Source organism: Eimeria necatrix, genomic scaffold, assembly GCF_000499385.1.
Source record: "Eimeria necatrix Houghton genomic scaffold, Enh_scaff625, whole genome shotgun sequence".
In the NCBI taxonomy this organism is placed as follows: Eukaryota; Apicomplexa; class Conoidasida; order Eucoccidiorida; family Eimeriidae; genus Eimeria; species Eimeria necatrix.
Window position 1 is genome coordinate 3,334 of NW_013654475.1, and position 18,013 is coordinate 21,346.

Consider the following 18,013-nt stretch of genomic DNA (forward strand, 5'->3'; position numbering starts at 1 on the left):
GCTTCTCCCGCAGCCTTCATTTTATCGTTTTGGTCTAAAATTATGAGGAATAATCCCATTTAATAGCGCTCAGCAGCGGGCGATGTTCTCTGAAGTCGGTCTGCTGGCCCGTGCTGCGGCTCCTTGCAAGCGCGGGGTCTTCGGCGCTGGCCTCGGCAGTCGCAAATGTCTCATTAGCAGCTCCATTAAACAAAATTGAAAAACTCTGGAGCTGCAAAATAAAGGCCATGAAGACTTCCATTTCGGCGCCGCCAGCAGCCCAGGGGGCCCCCCGGTCGGCCCCGGGGGAACGAGCGCTCTTCCGGGGCCTCAGCATTTGCTTCCTGGGATTCGACGCGGAGAGTCCACAGACAGCAGCAGCAGCAGCAGCAGCAGCTGCTGCTGCTGCTGCAGCGCAGTGTGGCGGGGAGGCAGACGGCGCAGCCGCCCCGGCAGGAGCCTCTGCAGATGCTGCTGCAGCAGAGGCTCTCCTCCAAGTGATGCAAGCAGCAGCAACGGCGGTGAGTAAGCAGCACAGCAAAAGAAGGAAGTGACTTTTTTACTTATTTAGAGATTCAAAAGTCTAATTGCAAGGGGCAGGCTAAGGGGGCTGCCGAGGTCACCTCTTGGCCCCTCATTCTGCTGCGCTGCCGAAGTTGCTGCTGCTGCTGCTCCGTGCTGCTGCAGCGGGCAGCAGCGGTGGAAGCTGCTGCTGCGCATGCGCGTTGCTGCTGTTCAGGCGGGGGCTCGAGTGCTGGAAGCAACGAGGGAGGGGATTGCAGCAGCGGGCTTTCTGGTGTGCAACTTTGCTGCTGCATTTGCCCACCTCAGCAGGCTGGCTCCCGGGGCGCTGGGGAGGCCTGCATGCGCAGCACTGCAGCAGCAGCAGCAGCAGCAGCAGCAGCTTTTGGCGGCGCTGCAGCTGGAGCCTTTGCGGCTGCTGAGTCCATTTTGGCTTTTTGCCTGTCTCCGGGACGGGCGTCTATACACCCCAGAAGCCCACGCGCTATTCCGCGCCTCAGCAGCCCTCACGCCGTCCCACCCTCCCCTGCTGCTGCAGCCGCAGCAGCAGCAGCAGCAGCAGCAGCAGCAGCAGCAGAGGGGACGCGGGCAGTGCGTGCTGCTGCTGGGGTGCACGCGGAAGCTGCGGCGGGTGCGGCGGGCCCGCGGCCTCGCCTACGGCGTGTTGGCTTCAGATTCTGAAGACAGCAGCAGCAGCTGCGGTGCTGCAGCAGCAGCAGCAGCAGCAGAAAGCCAGGGGGGGCTGGGGCGGGCCCTGTCGGGCCTTGACTGGGAAATTGCTGCTGCTTGTGTGGAGGGTCTGGGCGGCTGCTGCGTGGCTGCAGCAGCAGTGGCTGCAGCAGCGGAGGCCGCGGCAGCACAGGCTGCAGCGCCGGCAGCTGAGGCTGCTTCCGCAGCAGCAGCAACAGCAGCAGCAGCAGCAGCAGCAGCAGCAGCAGCAACGGGGAGTTTGGGAGTTGACGTTGTCGTCGTGGGGAACCTCCCCTGGCTCCAGAGAAAAGCTGCAGCAGCACTTTCAGATAAGCACGGGCTGCTGCTGCCCGCCGCCCGCAGCAGCAAAGCAGCTAGTGGGCTGCTGCAGCGCCGCAAGCGAAGGCTTGGTGCTGCAGCTGAATTGGCTTTGCTGCTGCAGCTGCAGCAACTTGGTGTTCCCTGTGTGCGTCTGGAGTGGCTCTTTGATGCTTACCGCTTCGTAAGGCGAAACCCTGCAAGGACCTGGGCACTTTGCTGCAGCAGCAGCAGCAGCAGCTGCAGCAGCAGCAGCTGCAGCAGCTGCTTCTTTGCCCCTTCGCCAGGCTGCTGGGGATTCCGGAAGACAGGGCAGCAGCAAACGCCCCTCAGTGCTGCTTCGCCTGCCTGCTGTGGCTGCCGCGCAGGGGCGGGCGCCGCCGTGCGAGCTTTACCCTGTGCCTCTGCAGCAAGTTGCTGCTGCCCCAGCAGCAGCTGCTGCTGCTGCAGCACGGAGGCAGCAAGTGCTGCACGGCGTGCAAGTCCTCGTGTCGGACTGCCAAGTGGCGCGGGAGCCGAACTTGCTGCAGGTGAGTGCCAGCAGGCAGGCGCTGCAGCGGCGCGATCTGCAAAGGATTCATCTTAAGTTGAAACTTTTGAGGATCTCATTAAGAAATTCAAGAAAAAAAGTGATATATTTGAGGAGAAGAGGACGATCTGCACACAACTTGGCCGGTGCTGCTTCAGCAAGGCAACCGGATGGACATTAGCTGGAATCTCGTTGCCAGCTGCGCTTGTGAGTGGTATCTTTCTTGCTGCAGCAAATTGAAGAATTGGGATGTACAGACTTCACAACTATCCCTCCTCTCTTGGGCATTTGCCCGTGGCTTTTTAACTGCCCCGCAACCCGAGAACTCGCTGCAGCACTTTGTGGCTGCAGCAAACGGGTGCAGCTTGTCAGCTCTGCGGTGAGCAGCGCAGCAGTCAGAAATTGGCTAGCGCAGCAGCGGTTCTCTATCGCGGTTTTGTGCAGTGCAAGCTGCTGCTGCTGCTGCTGCTGCTTTGCTCCTGGAGCAGCTCTGCTGCACGAGCCGCTGCAGCAGCAGTTGCTGCAGCAGCATGCAGGAGCTTTTCCACATTCATTCGTTGCTTGAGCTGCTGCTTTTGCCGAAGACACTGCTTCTCTATTCTTGGGTGGGTGTTTTCAGCTCAGTCGAGCTCAAGACGCAAGGAAAAGGAATGTGCTAGGCTTCCCCTCAGTGCTGTTTGTGGCCAAGCGAGAAGACTTGTCGGGGCTTCTCGACTTGGCTGCTGTTGCTGCAGAAGCCCTTGAAGCAGTGACTCTAAGTCAGCAGCCACGAAGAGATACTGGGAAAGCCTCCAGCAGCCGAAGTTCGCGGCGGCAGCAGGCGCCGCCTTCGCAGCAGCAGCAGCAGCAGAGGATAGCGATGTTGCTGTCGGGCGCACAGCAGCGAGTTCTGCAGCAGCTGCTGCCTGCGGCTGCCAAGGAGGCTCAGCAGCTCTGGGAAGAAGCAGCAAAAGCTGCATTCAACTTAGCAGCAACTGAGGAGGCTGCTCTCTCGACTCCGCGGAATCCTGCAGCACTTGCTGACGCCTGGCCGCTGGCTGTGGCCCCGGAGTGGATCTCGAGCTGCTGGGCTGAAGCTCGCCGCGTTCCTGCGGATTCGGCTCATGGACTTGTGGAGGTGATCATCTTTTTTATCTTTTTTGGTGTTTCTGTTCAGCTTTTGCGGGTTTGCCGCGCCGTGGCTAGCTTTTCGACTCAGGCGCACACAGCACTTCAGATTCTTTGCAAGAAGTGCTGCTTTTCTTTGTGCAAAACTCAGGTGCCAGACTTCTGGGCCGACGCCCTTTCTTCGGACTCAGCCGTAGAAGACGCAGCACTTCAGGCGGCGCTTCAAGACTGCGGGGGTTTGGTGGTTTACGGGGATCTGCCCGTCGCAGCAGACGCCAAAGAGGCTAGGCAAGTTTATCTTTTATATTTCTTTCTTCCTGCTTAATTTAAAGGGTCTTTTCAAGCCTTGGTTCCCAATTCAAAGGGAATCCGTAAGCCCGTGGCTACGGGGCTGTAACTGCCATAACTCAGCTGCTGCTGCTGCTGCTGCTGCTGCTGCTGCTGCTGCACAAAATGCCAGTCTTTCTTGCTTTGGGCTTTCAGGCTTAGGCGAGCGTTGGGAGCTCTTGAACACGCGCTGTTTGTCTCGTGGGACCTTCAGCAGCAGAAGCTCATGGAGCGTGGCCCCTGACAAAGTTCACGGCTCACGAGCGGCGCGGGGCTGCGCAAATGGACTTCTTCTGTTACGCAGAAATTTGATTTCTAAATGCTAATGCAGCAGGCCATGTGGACGCAATGCAACAGCCTTTTGTCTCATGAGCACAGTGTGCTCGTGTCACTTCCCACAGTGTACTCGTGTCACTTCCCCAGGGTTTGCCCCAATGGCCTCGTGATTTGAAAGCAACTCAACTACAGCTGCATTAATTTCGGCTTTTGCCTCATGGCTTGCATTTCCAGCGGCAAACTGCGCAGAGGAAACTGGCTAATGACTAGAGCCACGGCTTACACCTGTGAGTGTGGTCCATAATGCAGTAAGCTGAAGGCGGTCTAGGTGCTTTTGAACGAGCATTTTAAGCGGGATACTAGTGATAGTGGAGTTTCGAACAACAAATGGGCATTAAAAGAACGAGAGTTCATCACCAGTCTCTTGAGCACTACGAGGCTGCACTGGCATAAGCTCACGGGGTTGGAACATTTGCTATTCTGCATATGAAGCCTAACTAGAGAGGTTACAGCTAGGAAAACCTGGCCCTTGCTGCAAATTTAGCTTAGGCTGTTCCGCTAGAAGGTCAGGGATTGGAAATGGCAGTGTCACCGGCGCAGCCTGGCAGGACACACACACCAAGACAGCAAAGGCCTCGCGGAAGCCGCGGGAAAAAAACAGACTGACTGGAATCATCATGCTCTAGAGGGTTTATTTGGGAATATTTGTCTGAATTTGATGTGTATGTACCAATGTAGCAAGAAAGGAAACACTTGTAGAGGAGGCCGCGCTCACTACAGTCTCGGCAGCTGCTCTTGCGCATTTGTTGCGTCGGCTGCGGTGAAGCCCCACCACAAAGGCCGCCAGACACGCTTTGTCCCCGAATATTTGATGAAATATGTATTTTTTCCAAAATTAAAGGTAGCATACTTCTCTCGCGCTTCGAGACTGTCCACAATTTTGCCATGGACGGGCAACCCGCGGGCTTGTCTGCTCAGACCACTATGAAAGCTTCCCGTCTGAGCATTTAAGAGCATTGCTTTGCAACAACTTGAGCCTAGGAGCTGCGGCAGCTTTCAAGGACTCAGAGACTTGGCAGTTGAAACGAGCTGAGGGCACATTCCAGCGGGCTTTCCTCTTCACAAGATGGCGAACTCTTCCCCGAGAAACACCTCTTCGAGAGAAAGCTCCATCGGACGGGGCTCCCCGTCCAGGTCTGCTTCCGCCTCAAGAATGCGAGCCCTAGGCTCAAAGCCAAGAGCAGCGGGAAGCTCCAAAGATCCCGGAGATGACGGAAACGACAGCACAGATGAAAGGTTTCAGCGAGCGCCGTCTCGAAGAGGTGAGAGTGCCCGTGCCAGTCAACTGCTGCCGGCCTTTGGAGGAATTTCACTGTCACGGGGGGAACATTTCAATATTCTTACACGCATTTTCCCTATCTTCAACAGATATGGAGAGTAGTAAGCATTTTCGTGTTCTTTTGCTTAAAGCCTCGCACTGAATTGCTGCTTGTGCCTTCAGGTGACTCGAATTCAGGCGCCCAGAAAATAGGATCAACTGCGGAGGCCGACAAAAATGGCGGTTCCTCTCGTGAGCGATGAGTGCATTTAATTTGATCCCTAATAGCTATTTAAAGAGGCTTATGCGGGCTGCAGTCCAGTGCGATGCACCACAGCAAGCCTTGTGGAACATAATAAAGCACTTTGACACTTTGATTGTTTTTCTTTTTCTTCTTTTTTGCGATTCGGTGCTGCAGCGGGGGATAGCCCAACCGAGCGTGAGCTGCCTCTGCTTCGTAGACGCAAACTGCCCAGATAGTTCTTACCTTCAAGTTTCCACCGCGGCTGCTTTCCAGGTCTTTGCAAGAGTTGAGAAACAGCAGCGCCAGCGCCACTTCGCAGTGCTGCTGGGCTGTTTGACCTGTTTTCTTGTTTTTGGGCTTCTCCGTTGCTGCAGCGAAGAAACGCGTAGTGCGTCTCACGCTGACGGAGGCCGCAGAAGAGATTAAGAGGCTCCGGCGCTTCGAGCGCAGAACCAACGCGCAAATGAAACAACATGAGGAAGAAGTCAAGAGTTACGTCGAGCAAGTAACTAATCTGAAGCAGCAGCTCTTGGACAGCGAGCGCGCGCGCCAGGAGGAGAAGGCCAGCTTGATGAGCATGTATGAGACGGACACAAAGAAGCTTAAGGCGCAGCTGAAGGTAAGTCAAAGTGGATTCTGAGATGAGATTTGGCTGGGCTGCTCACAGTCGCTTTATGGAAAGCCCATGGGGGCATTCTTGAATAAGATGTCAGCCTGAGCTTGTCATGTGCATTCTCCTAGCACTGGCTCGCTCCATAGTGTCCCACGCGAGCTTGTATGCGATAATTTCTACATTAAACCTTCGCTCTGTGGATTCTTTTGTACTTCTACCTCTAGAGCACGTCAGATGAACTCCAGCTTCTGCAAGAGACTTCTCTGCCGCTCGTTGAGGCGAGGAAGCTGACATTCAAGGCTCTTCGCAAGGGCCGGGCGCTGCAGTACATGGCGCAGCTGTACACAAATAACACTGTTCTGGTTTCAGTGAAGCGAGAAGGTGAGAGACGAGCGAACAACATCGCGGACTCAGAAGTGAAATGCATGTTTTCTAGAACCCTTCTGCTTCCAGCAGTGTACACGGCTGCAGTAGACGCTCGGCTCCATCATTAATTGGTACAAATCGCTGGCTGTTCTTGCTTTGAACGCAGCTCTTTTCAGATTTCTGGAAAATGCATTTGGCACTGACCATGCGGTATTCCGTGCCAATCACGGGTTCGCCTGTGGAGTCCAGTCGTACACTGACAGCCACCTACGGCTGCTGCGACAAGAGCAACTTATTCTTCTCGCTGAGAATGAGAGGCTCCAGGCACAGGTAATTGGCAGAAGGAGTGGCTATGCAGGTTTCTTTTTATGGCTACAACGATCGCAATGAGAAAACCTGCGGGGCCTTCCGTGGCACAAAGCAGTTTCTAGTCTAATCCCCCGCATCTGGTCTCCTGTGCAACTGCCTTTGCGTTTTGGGGATGCAATAGATACAAGAAATGCAAGTCCACACTGAAAAAAGCCGCCGAGACCGTATTTTGCAACAAGAAGCTGCCATTGTTGGCAAGCATGAAGTGCGTTTGAGCCCCCACTGCAGCTGCAGGTGGTATTATTCAAAACTAGCCGTCCTGCATGCATTTGGCTTTCTTCTGTCGTATTTGCAAAAGAAATGCGCCCTTTTTTGTAAGGATTCTGCATGTTTTCTACAATATTTGTAAATATGCCTTGAGCTCTGCTGCAGGGGAACTGGTCTTCTCAGCAGAATTACGAAGGATCTATCGCAAAGAGTGGTACGCCTCGCCTCCGACACTCACACTGCATTTCATGACTAACGCCGCAAGAGAGATCCACTGAACGAAGACTCGCAGCAGCAGTCGAAATCTGTGCTGCAGTGTGTGCATTAAGAGCAGCTTTTACGAAATAGCTGCAGCGTTGTCTGGCTCTGTGTGGCTTAGCAGGCACCCCCAGCATGGGTCTAGCGAGTTCGCAGAGGGAGCGGCTGGAGTCTCCAGCTATTATGAGTTCTTTCTCTTTCCAAGGAGGCAATGTGAGAACTTTGGAAATGGAGCTCACAAGGACAAAGCTACAGTCTGTCTGTGCAGTCCTCAACATGGCACAAACCAGGCTGCTTGCCTACGCTTTCCGCCGGTATGCTGCAGCGCAGCACTGTTGCAATTTCCCCCCTTTTCACCTAGTTCTTTATCTTGAGAAAACTGAATTAATTTCAATGGCTTTTCATGTGTGCCTGTGTTGCTGCTTTCTGTAGGATGTACTCCTTCTGCATGAGCGAATCCGTCGTGCAGACTATGGAAAAGGCCATTAACAGGTCAAGCGCAGAGCTCAGAAAGGAAACCATCATTACTGGATGCGCATTAGTGACATCCTTTTTTAGGTGCGCTCGACTGATAAAGTGTACATGTGTTGGCGTAGCAAAGCTCCAGTTAAAGAAAAACTTTCAAGCAACGAAGTTAGGTGCAGTAGTTAGTTGGGACAGAGTAGAGAATCCTTCCATAGCTTTTTACTGCGTAATAGGGCTATTCATGTTATTCTTATGAGTCGTTTTGGGGTTTCCAGTGGGAGTGTTCTTCATTGAGAGGCCGCAGCCCTTGTTTTTTATGATGCGTAATCAGAACTAATGACAAAGCCTCGATGCTCAGAGCTTTCTGGATCTTGGTGCTGAGTGCAAAAATCCAGAGCCGTGCGAAGGAAGTCGAAGCACTGAAAGAACAACTCAAGACAGCACAGGAGCAAGGGGCCAGAACAGGGGGCCCCAATTATTCTGCAGCGACCTGCAGGGCTTGCCACGCGTGGTCGGTGCTATCATCCGAACTTGACGAAAAAAGTGAGGAAAGTTCGTGCTGGAGAGTTCCCAGTGCAAGTCTCAAGGCATGCAGGAGAATCTTTCACAATGCCAGTTTTAAGTAGCTTGAATAAAGAATGCTCGAACAGCTGCTGCTGCCTCTGCCCAGCAGCCACCAGTGCAAGTGTTTTTGCTTTTAATTCCGTTTTTGCTTCTTTTTTGGCGTTTACTGTCTCGCTGTATTCTTGCAGACGCCATGGCTGCACAGCCACTAGGGATGCCTCGTAGAGGGGATCCAAGTGATGACATTGGCCTAGCTCCTTCGCAAGGAGGTGGCATTCCACTCCCTGTTGCATATGCCCCCCATTACTTTCGGCAGCTGCCGTCGGCCCAGAAGCGCCGCAACGTCTACTTCACTGCGGCGCCGCCGAAGGCGCCGCAGCAAGCTTTCCCGTCCACAGTTCAAAGAGCCAGAGACATGGCACTTACTGAAGAAGTAAGGCAAAGGTCTTCGGGTCTACTGGCGCACAAGAGTCTGGCTGCACCCCTGAGACTTGCTTTCCCACTTTTCCCAGCACACAGCAACACCATTATCTGCAGGCTTTGTCTGCTGGCGTTTCTCAGACTTTCTACCGCCCCATTTCCCTGGCGGAGGGGTGGAAAGTAGCTGGCGTCAACGGCCTCGGCATCGGTATGGAGCCAGTGGGAACTGTAATCGGATCCCACGCAACATCGAAGGCTAAAAAGCTAGATGCTGCGCAGGGGTCCCTAAAAGGCGCTCTTATTCTACCACCGTAAGAATATGCATCTTTCGCGGCTTCGCATTCCTCTCCGCATGCAGTCAGCAGCAACAAGATATTCGTGACAAAAGGCAGCGCCTCGCTTCCGTGTGCACGTTTATTCCCTATTACTCTTTGTTCGCGCAGCACTACGCCCTCTTCGCAGCCTCTAACTGCAGCAGAGAGGAACGACGCTTACATGGAGCAGCTCCTACGAGCCACGGACCAGAGTCTGAAACTGTAGTGAAGCCATAAGTTAGTTTGCGACTGCTTTTGGGACAGAGGGACAGCGGAAGATCGTTGAATCGAAGCAACGGCAAAGGCATTCGAGAAATGGGGGAAAACCCTCGGCGGTGATGAAGGTTATTTGGAAGTGCTGGGCCCGTGGACAGTGCCCACGATTTCACAAGCAAGTTTGAGTTGAAAACTAGCTTGACCGTCCATCACCGACTTATTGCAGCTTGGTTCTTTTCAGTGTGGGAAATAGTGCACACACTGTAGCAATAAAATCGACTGTGAAACTCCATCTTTCTCTATTCTCGCGCGCAATGCAGGATCAGTGTATCCGCTGCCAGCGCACGGCACAGTGGGCTCACGGCAATAGTCGTGCACCCGCAGCAGTTAACTGTTTCCCCTTGTGCTCACACGGCTGGGGGCGGTAATTCCGAACGCAAAAGACTGCAATATTGTCAATTCAGCAGTTTTACAATAGATGAACTGAGAAACTGCTCCTGGTCGGCTTTGCTTCTCATGTTCGCGCCTGTGCCATGTTCTCCGAGAACCAGTCCACAGTCTTCTGCACGCCTGCAAGTTAATCACGCAAGATATCAGTGCTTGTCACTTGGAGGCCAAACGAAATGTGAGGTGCTACTGCAGTTTACAGAATCTCCTGGAGTCGTTTAAAAGACAAGCATCGCAAAAACTAAGGCGAATGCCTAAAAGCGCATGCAGGTGACATATTTAGCGGGCGATTTGCCTTGCTTTTGTATACTTAGATACTTTGTGATATCTAGCAGCAGCAGGCGCCTTCGTCTTAACCGGAGGCAAGCAGCCTACCGTCCTCTAGTGGCGTGAAGATGAATTCTTGGCCGATCACAGCTCTTAATTTCGAGTTGTCCGCAGGCTGTGCAAAAAGCCGCAAAACAAATCAAACAAACAAAACCAAAATAGGAGGAAGAATTGGCGGGCTAGTGTTGCAGTTGCGCAGAAGCAGCAACTGTTGCTCACCTTTCTATAGACCCCTTCGGGGGCTAACTCGTCAAACTGAGGGAATTGCAGACAGCGCAGCGGCCCATTCCTTTGCACATGCAAATTCTGTATCCCTTCCATTTGTCATGCTTGAGCCAACAACTCCAGTCAATCACCACAGCTAGCCAAACTCTCTCTACGGCGCCAGCTAACAGCAGCTAAGCAGTTCTGCTGCGCTGTGGCAGTCACGACGACAGAGGCAGTAAGATAAATTGAAAGACCCCACAGTATAAGAGTCATGTGCAGCAATGTTGCGCGTGCTCTACAGCACTCCCTCATCTGACCTGTATTGGCCCATCAAATCCCGCGCAGCGCTTAATCAGCAGCGCGAGGTCCTTTATTGATATTTCTGAATTTAAAAAGAAAAAAAGAAATGGAATTTGGTGCATTGTGTGTTTCAATTCCCAACGCGCGTCCTTCAAGATACTTCACTATAGGCACTAGTAGTGTGCGTCTTCATGGAAACCGAGAAACGCATGCGTGGTTGAACATACCACTGTCTTGCAAGTCAGGGCACATGTTTAGCAAAGAATGCGTCTCGGGAATATCTCGTTTAACAAGCAAGAGCAGCAGGAGTCGTGCTGCGTCGTCGCTGAATAGAAACTGCCTCAAAGCCCCTCCTTTGCCGCGGACAGTGAATGCAGTGCCATCACCTGCACAAGCAATGCGACTCAGAAGCAATTACAGATAAACTCATCGAAAATCATCTTGAAAATGCCAGGCCACCAAGAAGAGTGGCAAAGGACTCCATCTACAAATGCGCATGCAACTGTCAAGCAGCCTCTTGCGGCTGAAGGCTCACGCTTGGCGATCTCGACTTTATGCACAAGGGCGGGCAATACGTGAGCTCTGTTTAGCTCAAAGTTGTCGTGGGGCCCGTAGAGATTGCAGGGCAAGACGCATATCCACGAGAAAGTGTGCCCTGCTCAGAGCATTACGGAAAGCCAAGTTCGGCTATGAGATCACAAGACCAAAGTGCGGGACACCTAAACCGCTCCCCTTGCTGCTGCAGTTGAGTTGCTGCTGCAGCGCTGTGGCCGCCTTGGGGCTACTGCAGCGCAGGCTGTCTTCTTTTGCCAGCGGTGTTATTTGCGTACCTGGGTTTTCTGCCTGCAGCTGTTGGCGGCTAAAACGAACCTGCTGCTCAAGCAAACGCTTAGCTGCTGCATATCCCTCGTTTGATGGATGAGAAGGCGCCAAGCTGCATGCAAAAGAAACGTTAGAGGCAGCCATAGATGATGCCGCGCTGCTGCTCGAGCCCAGCAGCAGCAACCCTTGCTCAAACACGCCAAGGAGCCACTCACTGCAGGTATTCCTCTACTAGAGGCAACGATGGGACATGTTCGGGGTAGGCACAAGTGGAAAGGCAGAAAATGGCGCGGGTCACCTGCGAGAATCACTCAGGCGCATGCACATGTGAAACCCCGGCAAGGAAACTCAGCGCCAGCACGAGCAAATTGCCATTTCTTTGCGAATTCCATCCACAACTTTTGAGCCTGTGGATTCCATTCACAATTTTTAGCCTGTTTCCCTCACCTGTGCCTCAAATGCAGCGCGAACTACATGTGTGTTGATCAGCACATTCTCACGGAGAAACGCTTCCTGCTCAAGAACACAAGCCAACCTGCTGACTCGCAGCTTAGCGCGAACATCACTCTAACTCACGTTGTCAACTGCTTCTCAAGTTCCAAACTCTAAGCCCAACTCTTTGTTTATTCTGAACCATAAGGGGCGCTATATATGATGCTCTGGGGCCAGCGGAGTATAGCGACTCGTAAAAACCCCGAAGAAAGCTAGACTCTGCTTCGGTCTTTATCAAGTCCCAACCCCGTCCACTACATATCTTTAGAATAACTTATCAAGGCGGAGCTGTAAGGCAAAGTCTGCTGCAAGGCGCCTACAGAGTGGCCACTCACATTGTTCTGCATGTTGTCATACAGCCCCCCGACTTTGGCTGCAAGGTGAATTATGGCACTGGGCTGATACCGGTGAAAGAGCAGCTGCGTTTCCTGCCAAACTCTGCAAATTTCATCAACAAAAGGCCCCCGCAAAAGCCCAATAAAGAGTGCAGCGCCCCCGTTTGTGTGGAGGGAAGCTGCTCTGCGCTGCCCCCGGCCGCCCCGCCTCAGAGGCCATTCACCTCAAGTCCGCATCTTTAGATCCGACGAAGACAAAGTCGTAGCCGTCGAGATCGCCGGCCTGCGCCTCGAGCTCCTCCACCGTGGACTTCAGCGCCTTTCCCAGCAGCCCTGTGCCCCCCAGCACGAGACAGACATTTTCTCGCGGCTGGAAGCTGCAGCCGTGGGTGATAGCCGTCAGTTTCCGCACCAGAGCTACGCCGGGCCGAGTCATTGCTGCTCAAACTGGAGAAGTCTGCAACTCTGCAGCTCCAACAACTGCAGCTTTGCTGCCTTTCCTTCGTCTGTTCACTTCACGGGGCCTCGACTTGAAACTTGAAGAGCCACAAGGTTTGCAGAGCGTCAACCGCTGTTGTTCTTTTGGCCTGAGTGACAGAGAATTCGCACAGCAGCTCTGAAAACTTCAGACTGCTGCCGCTCGCTGTGCTGCAGTCGCCGCTGCAGGCTTCACAGCACGCGTGACGGCCTAGCATTGGAATTCAAAGGCCTGTTGCCAGCAAAAAATGCTCGCTTTACTTAAACACAAAGCCGAAGACGCATATATCTGCACTCGGCAGTGGCTGCAGCGAAACTTGTGTTGTTGCACAGTTCCACAGCCCATTTGAACTATACGGCTGCACATCAGGCTTTTCCAACTCGCAACAAAACCCTGAGTTCACCCGTTGCACATATTTTGCTAATTGAAGCGCCAAGCTTCTTCTGTCCGCCACGTGCTCTAGCGGGCAAGGAACGGGGTTCGCCTCAGCGCTCTTCCGGCAGATACGCAGCGGCGCAGCAGAGCAAAGTACTTGTGACGATTTTGAGGATCTTAATAAGCCTTTTAAAGAATATGATGAAGCGAGTCGCTGCATGCGCATGCAAGGCACGTGTTCGCGTCACACGAGTGGTCGCTGATGGGAAGCTCAGTGGTCCACGGGAGCGTGGTAGGCCAAACGCGCTCAAAGCCACAGTGTATCCCACATTTCTGTGTTTTTTTTCTTTACTGCATTTAATTTTCACCGGGATATTCCCTGTATCTCCCTAGCTTGCACGCCGACAGTGAGCGCGCTCAGCTGCAGCGCAGCGGCAACAGGTATGGGGTCAACTGCACGAAAGAGGCTTTGCCTTCGCCTTCTTGGAATATGCAGAAACTACAGAAGTGTCCACAGAAAAAGCCTCTTGAAGACACGAATATGGCCGCAAGATGCTCACGTCGAGCCGCTCCCCAGCCACCCCGGGGTGCTCGCGCCCAGAATGAAAACGAAATCTTAATGTGCACGAATTTCCCGTGACTGTGCGCAGCAGCTTTTAGCAGCTTTGTCAAAAACGTGTAGTTTCCTGTGAGTATGAGGCTCTCTTTGGCGGCAAACCCCCCTAAGTCCATAGCAGGACTTCGCAGAACTGTTCCCCGTGCCTCAGAAATGAAGTTCCTGCAATCCCTGCTTTCTTGTCTAAGAGCCAGGCAGTCTAGCTAAGAGAATTCTGAGCCTGCAGCCGCCACGCTGCCTGCTTAGGGCGTCTACAGTTGGAGCTTTCGGCAAACTAGTGCGGACTGGACCACTGAAAGGCAACAATAGACAAGAACCAGTTTAACGCCTGTCTCCCAACTGCTGCTGCGCAGCAGGCTTTCAGGAAGGGAAGCGGTGGCGCTGCTCAGCCAGCCGCACAGCCGAGGCCTTCGCGTCGAGATAGAGAGAGTCCACGTCTGCGACGTCGCTTGGCTCCACCACTTCGGAGCCCCGCGCCTCTGCTGCCAGCCTGCAGGGCTCCAGCAGCTGCAGCGCGAAGCGCAGCGAAGTTTGTGCGCCGATTTCGCCGAGGGCTTCCAAAGCACTTGGCGACAAGTTCACGCGTTCCACCGCTGCCCGCAGCTGGATCACCTGGACCACCTGAAGTGGAAAGCGGAAAAGAAACCGGGAAACTGTCAAACTCGGACACAGTTCAGTTCAAAATCAATTAATAATCCATTTAATATTGGAGAAAAGACCTCTGCAAACTATTTCTCTGCTCCCTTTGCCGCTGCGCAGATGGAAAGCTGTGCATGCAGGACCACTAGTGGCAGCAGCCCGCAGTCACCTACTTCTGAAACTGTGTACGGCTGCGTCTTTATTATCAAAAGCCGGTCTAGAAGATCCACAGGCATGCCGTGGGGCTCTACAGAATCTGTCCCGCGAACTGTGCTGACCTGCAGCAGCAAAGGAAGCTTCACACTGCAGCAAAAGTTAAAAGCGGTGCAGCGGCTGCCGCCAAATGCAACAAACAACGAAGATACGAACTCAGAAGAATGCATCCGCAATGCATTTCAAAGGCAATTAATTGCCTTCTGCTGAAAACTTCAAGAAATGGCTTGAAATGCAAGGCCCGGCACAAGGCCATTTTAATAATACTGTGGAGCTAAAAAGCTGCTGTCACCCTAAGAGGGGCGCCTTACGCCACGGTTTGTAGCAAACACGATAATGGGACTCATGGGAGACTCCAAAACGCGGTTGAGGAAAGAGAAACATTCAATATCCAGCATATGAACCTAAGAGGCGGAGCGCAACCCACAGACACCAGCACCGTGAAAAATGTGAACTGATGAGGTCTATAGAGCTACTATAGCTAGGTCTATAGAGCTACTTTGGCTAATTTTCTGTTCCTATCCCTTCTGTTTAACTCTTTACAACCAAGTTTCGGGTCCAAAAGCATGCAATGGCATCAAACGGACCAAATAATTGCCTGCTAACCCCCCGACGTACTTCGTCTATGAACAGAACGCCCGGAATCAGCTGCGCCACGCCCTGCTCAATATATTTGTTGACAGTTTTGTTTATTTCCTCTCGCAGTCTCTCCGTAATTTCAGTTTTGCGGGGCTTCATGTATGCGCCCATCATCGACAAGACGTCAGTGCCCCCCTGAACACCATCTCAGCACTGCAAGCCCATCCTTTCTTGCAACCCTTCCAGCCGAAAAACACTAAGATGCTCATATAAGTGAAGTTTAAGTTAAATAAGATCCCCTGCTGCAGGTCTCGCCCTGAAAACGAGAGCCCGAAGTTCCTTCTACTGCATTTGTACTACGGAGGCGCCATCAGGCGAAGCCCACCTGAGGCTTCGCATTGGCCACGTCTAGATCATGAAGAGAAACAGTTTGCACAACTTCTTTCTTTTTTTCTACATGTCCCTTGGGCACTGGCACGAAGTCTTCGGCCTCCAGGTCGAATTCCGTGGCGTACGCGTCGCTGCGGCCGACGCGCTTCACAATTCCTGAAGCAAACAAGATTGATTGCAGGAACAAAGACACAATTCGAGTGCCTCGTATTGTTTTTCAATAAACAAATGCTCAAAGAGCTCCCAAAGGGGGGCCCTGAGGCCTGGTCGAGGCCAGGATTCGTGGGTGGCTGATGCTGGTGTTCAGAAGCGGCTTCAACTCTTTCTGCTTCTCACCCGTGTTCGCCTCAATAAACACCACATCTCCGACTCGCACTTTCTCCTTCTGCAGCGAGTCGTGAAGCTGGGGGGCCAGCCGGAGGGTTTTCATTCCCTTGACTGTTTTGAGTGTCAGCATTACGGCGCTAATGCATTTGCCTGCAGACAAGCAGCAAATCAGCAGCGACCATTTAAAGGCCCCTTTCAGCATTTTATCGCGTTTAAAGCCCAAATTCAAGAAAATAAAACAAGACACTGCCATTCTAAATGATCCTGGAGTCACTTTAGGTTGTATTCGCGCCCAAATTCGAGAAAATAAAAGGAGATAATGACATTCCTGATATTCCTTCTAGGGTGTTTCCAAGCCCAAACTCAAGAAACTAAAGCACGCATAACGACATTCTTCACATTCCTCGAGTCATCTTTGGTGTTTTAAAGCCGAAATTGAAGAAAATAAAGCAAGGATAGTGGGATTATGGGTGTCCGTGGAGTCATTTTGGGTGTCCTAAAGCCGAAATGCAAGAAAATAAAGCAAAGATAATGACATTCCCCATGTTCCTAGAGTCATTTTGGGTGTTTTAAAGCCCAAATTCAAGAAAATAGAGCAAAGATAATGCCATTCCCCATGTTCCTGGAGTCAATTTGGCTGTTTTAAAGCCGAAATACAAGAAAATGAAGCAAAGACAATGCCACTCCCCATGTTCCTGGAGTTATTTCGTGAGTTTAAGAGCCGAAATTGAAGAAAAAAGCAAAGACAGTGTGCGTTTCAGCGCCGAAATTGAAGAAAAAAGCAACTAGAGTGGGATTTAGAGTGCAGCGCTGAGTTGCAGCGGACCGAAGCCTCCGTGGGGGTTCTCGGCTTCCTCGGCGGCGAGCTGCACGACTTCGCCTTCGAAAACTTCTTTGACTTCGCGGACGCGAAGGCCGAGGGCGCGCCGGCAGTGCTCGAGCAGCACTTCTGTCTTTTTGACTTCGCTGCTGAAGACCGCAGAGGCCGCCAGCGGCACGAACGGCACCCCCGCCCCCAACTGCCCGCAAATCCCCATCGCCAGCGCCGTCTTCCCCGAACTCACCGGCCCCGCCAGCAGCAAAGCCTGGCCTAAACGCAACAGCCAACAGCCAAGACTTGCTGCTGCTTTCCTGCTGCTTTCCTGCTGCTTTCCTGCTGCTTTCCTGCTGCTTTGCTGCAGCACAGCTGCTGCTTTGCTGCAGCACAGCTGCTGCTTTGCTGCAGCTTTGGTGCTGCTTTGATGCTGCTTTGATGCAGCTTTGATGCAGCGCAGCTGCAGCGCAGCTGCAGCTTTCCCGCTGCAGCGCTCCAGCTTTGCTGCAGCACAGCTGCAGCAACGCCCCAGCTTTGCTGCAGCTTTGCTGCAGCTTTGCTGCAGCTTTGCTGCGGCTGTGTTTGCTGCAGCTTTGCTGCAGCTGCGTGCGCGGAGTTCATGAACTGCACTTGAACAAAGGTCAATTTTGCGATTTTTGTGTCATTTTTTCTCAAATTTTCATTAAAAATAAACATTTTCATTTTAATAACATTCAGGAACATAAACTGGGAGATTAATTCGGAAGAAAAGCCTCGAAATCGCGCAAAGAGAGCCCGCCTACCCGCCAGCTTTCGCGCCTTTATCAAGTCCACTATGATCCCCGCAGCCTCCCGAGCCTCCAGCTGGCCCACCATGCCCCCCGCCTGCTGCAGCGCGGAGCCGTCTGCTGCCAGCCCCAGCGAGCGGATGTGGCTGTGTGCAGCAACTCGCTGCTGCTGCTGCTTCGTGAGCCCGGAAGCAGTGACTTTCACCCCGTCGCTGCAGCACAAACACAAGCAGCAGCAGCAGCAGCAGCAGCAGCAGCAGCAGCAGCAGCGCCTCTTTCAGGAGCTGCGGCCAGTTCCGGCCCCGCCGCCTGCGCTCCACAGCTAGCGGGGGGTCTGCATGCGGCCTGGGAAGCAGCACAGAAAGCCCCACCTGGCGAGCGGCGTTGCTGCTGCTGCAGCTCCTGCAGCTGCTGCTGCTGCTGCTGCTGCAGCAGCCGCTGGGGGGCTCGGATCCGCGTCCATTTCCGCCCGGGGCTTCGAGACCCCTGTTGCTGCTGCTGCTGCTGCTGCGGCTTTCGCGCAAAGCCCGAGATCTCCTGCGGAGGACTTTTAATCAGTCTTGAATTGTTTTGCAAACCCCCGAAAAAGAAGAAAAAACCCAAGTTTCAGGATCGCGTGAGGCGGAGCTGCTGCATGCAAAGAAGCTTCTCGCGGCCTGTGGGACGAGCAGGCTCGCAGGGAAAGCTGGGGTCTTTCGTCTATAAATTGCGTTTGTCTTTGAATTAAATAATTATATTTTGCATTTAAAACACAATTAATCCAAATTTCCCCAAAATCCCCGA

General features: G+C 53.0%; 4 protein-coding genes across 4 annotated transcripts; 2 read left to right on the forward strand and 2 right to left on the reverse strand.

Moving 5' to 3' along the window:
* Window positions 1–227: 227 nt before the first annotated feature.
* ENH_00067210 (hypothetical protein, conserved) lies at window positions 228–3,798 on the forward strand (the record flags this gene model as incomplete). The annotated part of the gene is made up of 7 exons (XM_013582366.1): window positions 228–500; window positions 719–1,693; window positions 1,878–2,039; window positions 2,271–2,417; window positions 2,658–3,155; window positions 3,297–3,381; window positions 3,629–3,798. 7 exons carry the CDS (start codon window positions 228–230, stop codon window positions 3,796–3,798), a joined length of 2,310 nt encoding a protein of 769 aa, XP_013437820.1.
* A 1,076-nt stretch (window positions 3,799–4,874) lies between these two features.
* ENH_00067220 (hypothetical protein, conserved) lies at window positions 4,875–9,112 on the forward strand (the record flags this gene model as incomplete). Its single annotated transcript, XM_013582367.1, has 13 exons — window positions 4,875–5,070; window positions 5,250–5,318; window positions 5,685–5,929; window positions 6,148–6,304; window positions 6,456–6,619; window positions 6,780–6,863; window positions 7,031–7,079; window positions 7,248–7,437; window positions 7,556–7,681; window positions 7,920–8,131; window positions 8,341–8,585; window positions 8,714–8,883; window positions 9,016–9,112. The coding sequence occupies 13 exons, from the start codon at window positions 4,875–4,877 to the stop codon at window positions 9,110–9,112; spliced, it is 2,004 nt and encodes a 667-aa protein (XP_013437821.1).
* Window positions 9,113–9,616: 504 nt separating this feature from the next.
* On the reverse strand, window positions 9,617–12,468 carry ENH_00067230 (GDP-L-fucose synthetase, putative; the record flags this gene model as incomplete). The annotated part of the gene is made up of 11 exons (XM_013582368.1): window positions 9,617–9,672; window positions 9,925–9,991; window positions 10,096–10,131; window positions 10,401–10,465; window positions 10,611–10,769; window positions 10,919–11,038; window positions 11,214–11,317; window positions 11,421–11,503; window positions 11,653–11,718; window positions 12,033–12,135; window positions 12,257–12,468. 11 exons carry the CDS (start codon window positions 12,466–12,468, stop codon window positions 9,617–9,619), a joined length of 1,071 nt encoding a protein of 356 aa, XP_013437822.1.
* A 1,393-nt stretch (window positions 12,469–13,861) lies between these two features.
* ENH_00067240 (RuvB-like 1, putative) lies at window positions 13,862–17,693 on the reverse strand (the record flags this gene model as incomplete). Its single annotated transcript, XM_013582369.1, has 9 exons — window positions 13,862–14,122; window positions 14,314–14,418; window positions 14,665–14,757; window positions 14,972–15,127; window positions 15,318–15,478; window positions 15,659–15,799; window positions 16,856–17,065; window positions 17,246–17,442; window positions 17,602–17,693. The coding sequence occupies 9 exons, from the start codon at window positions 17,691–17,693 to the stop codon at window positions 13,862–13,864; spliced, it is 1,416 nt and encodes a 471-aa protein (XP_013437823.1).
* Between the last annotated feature and the right edge of the window lie 320 nt (window positions 17,694–18,013).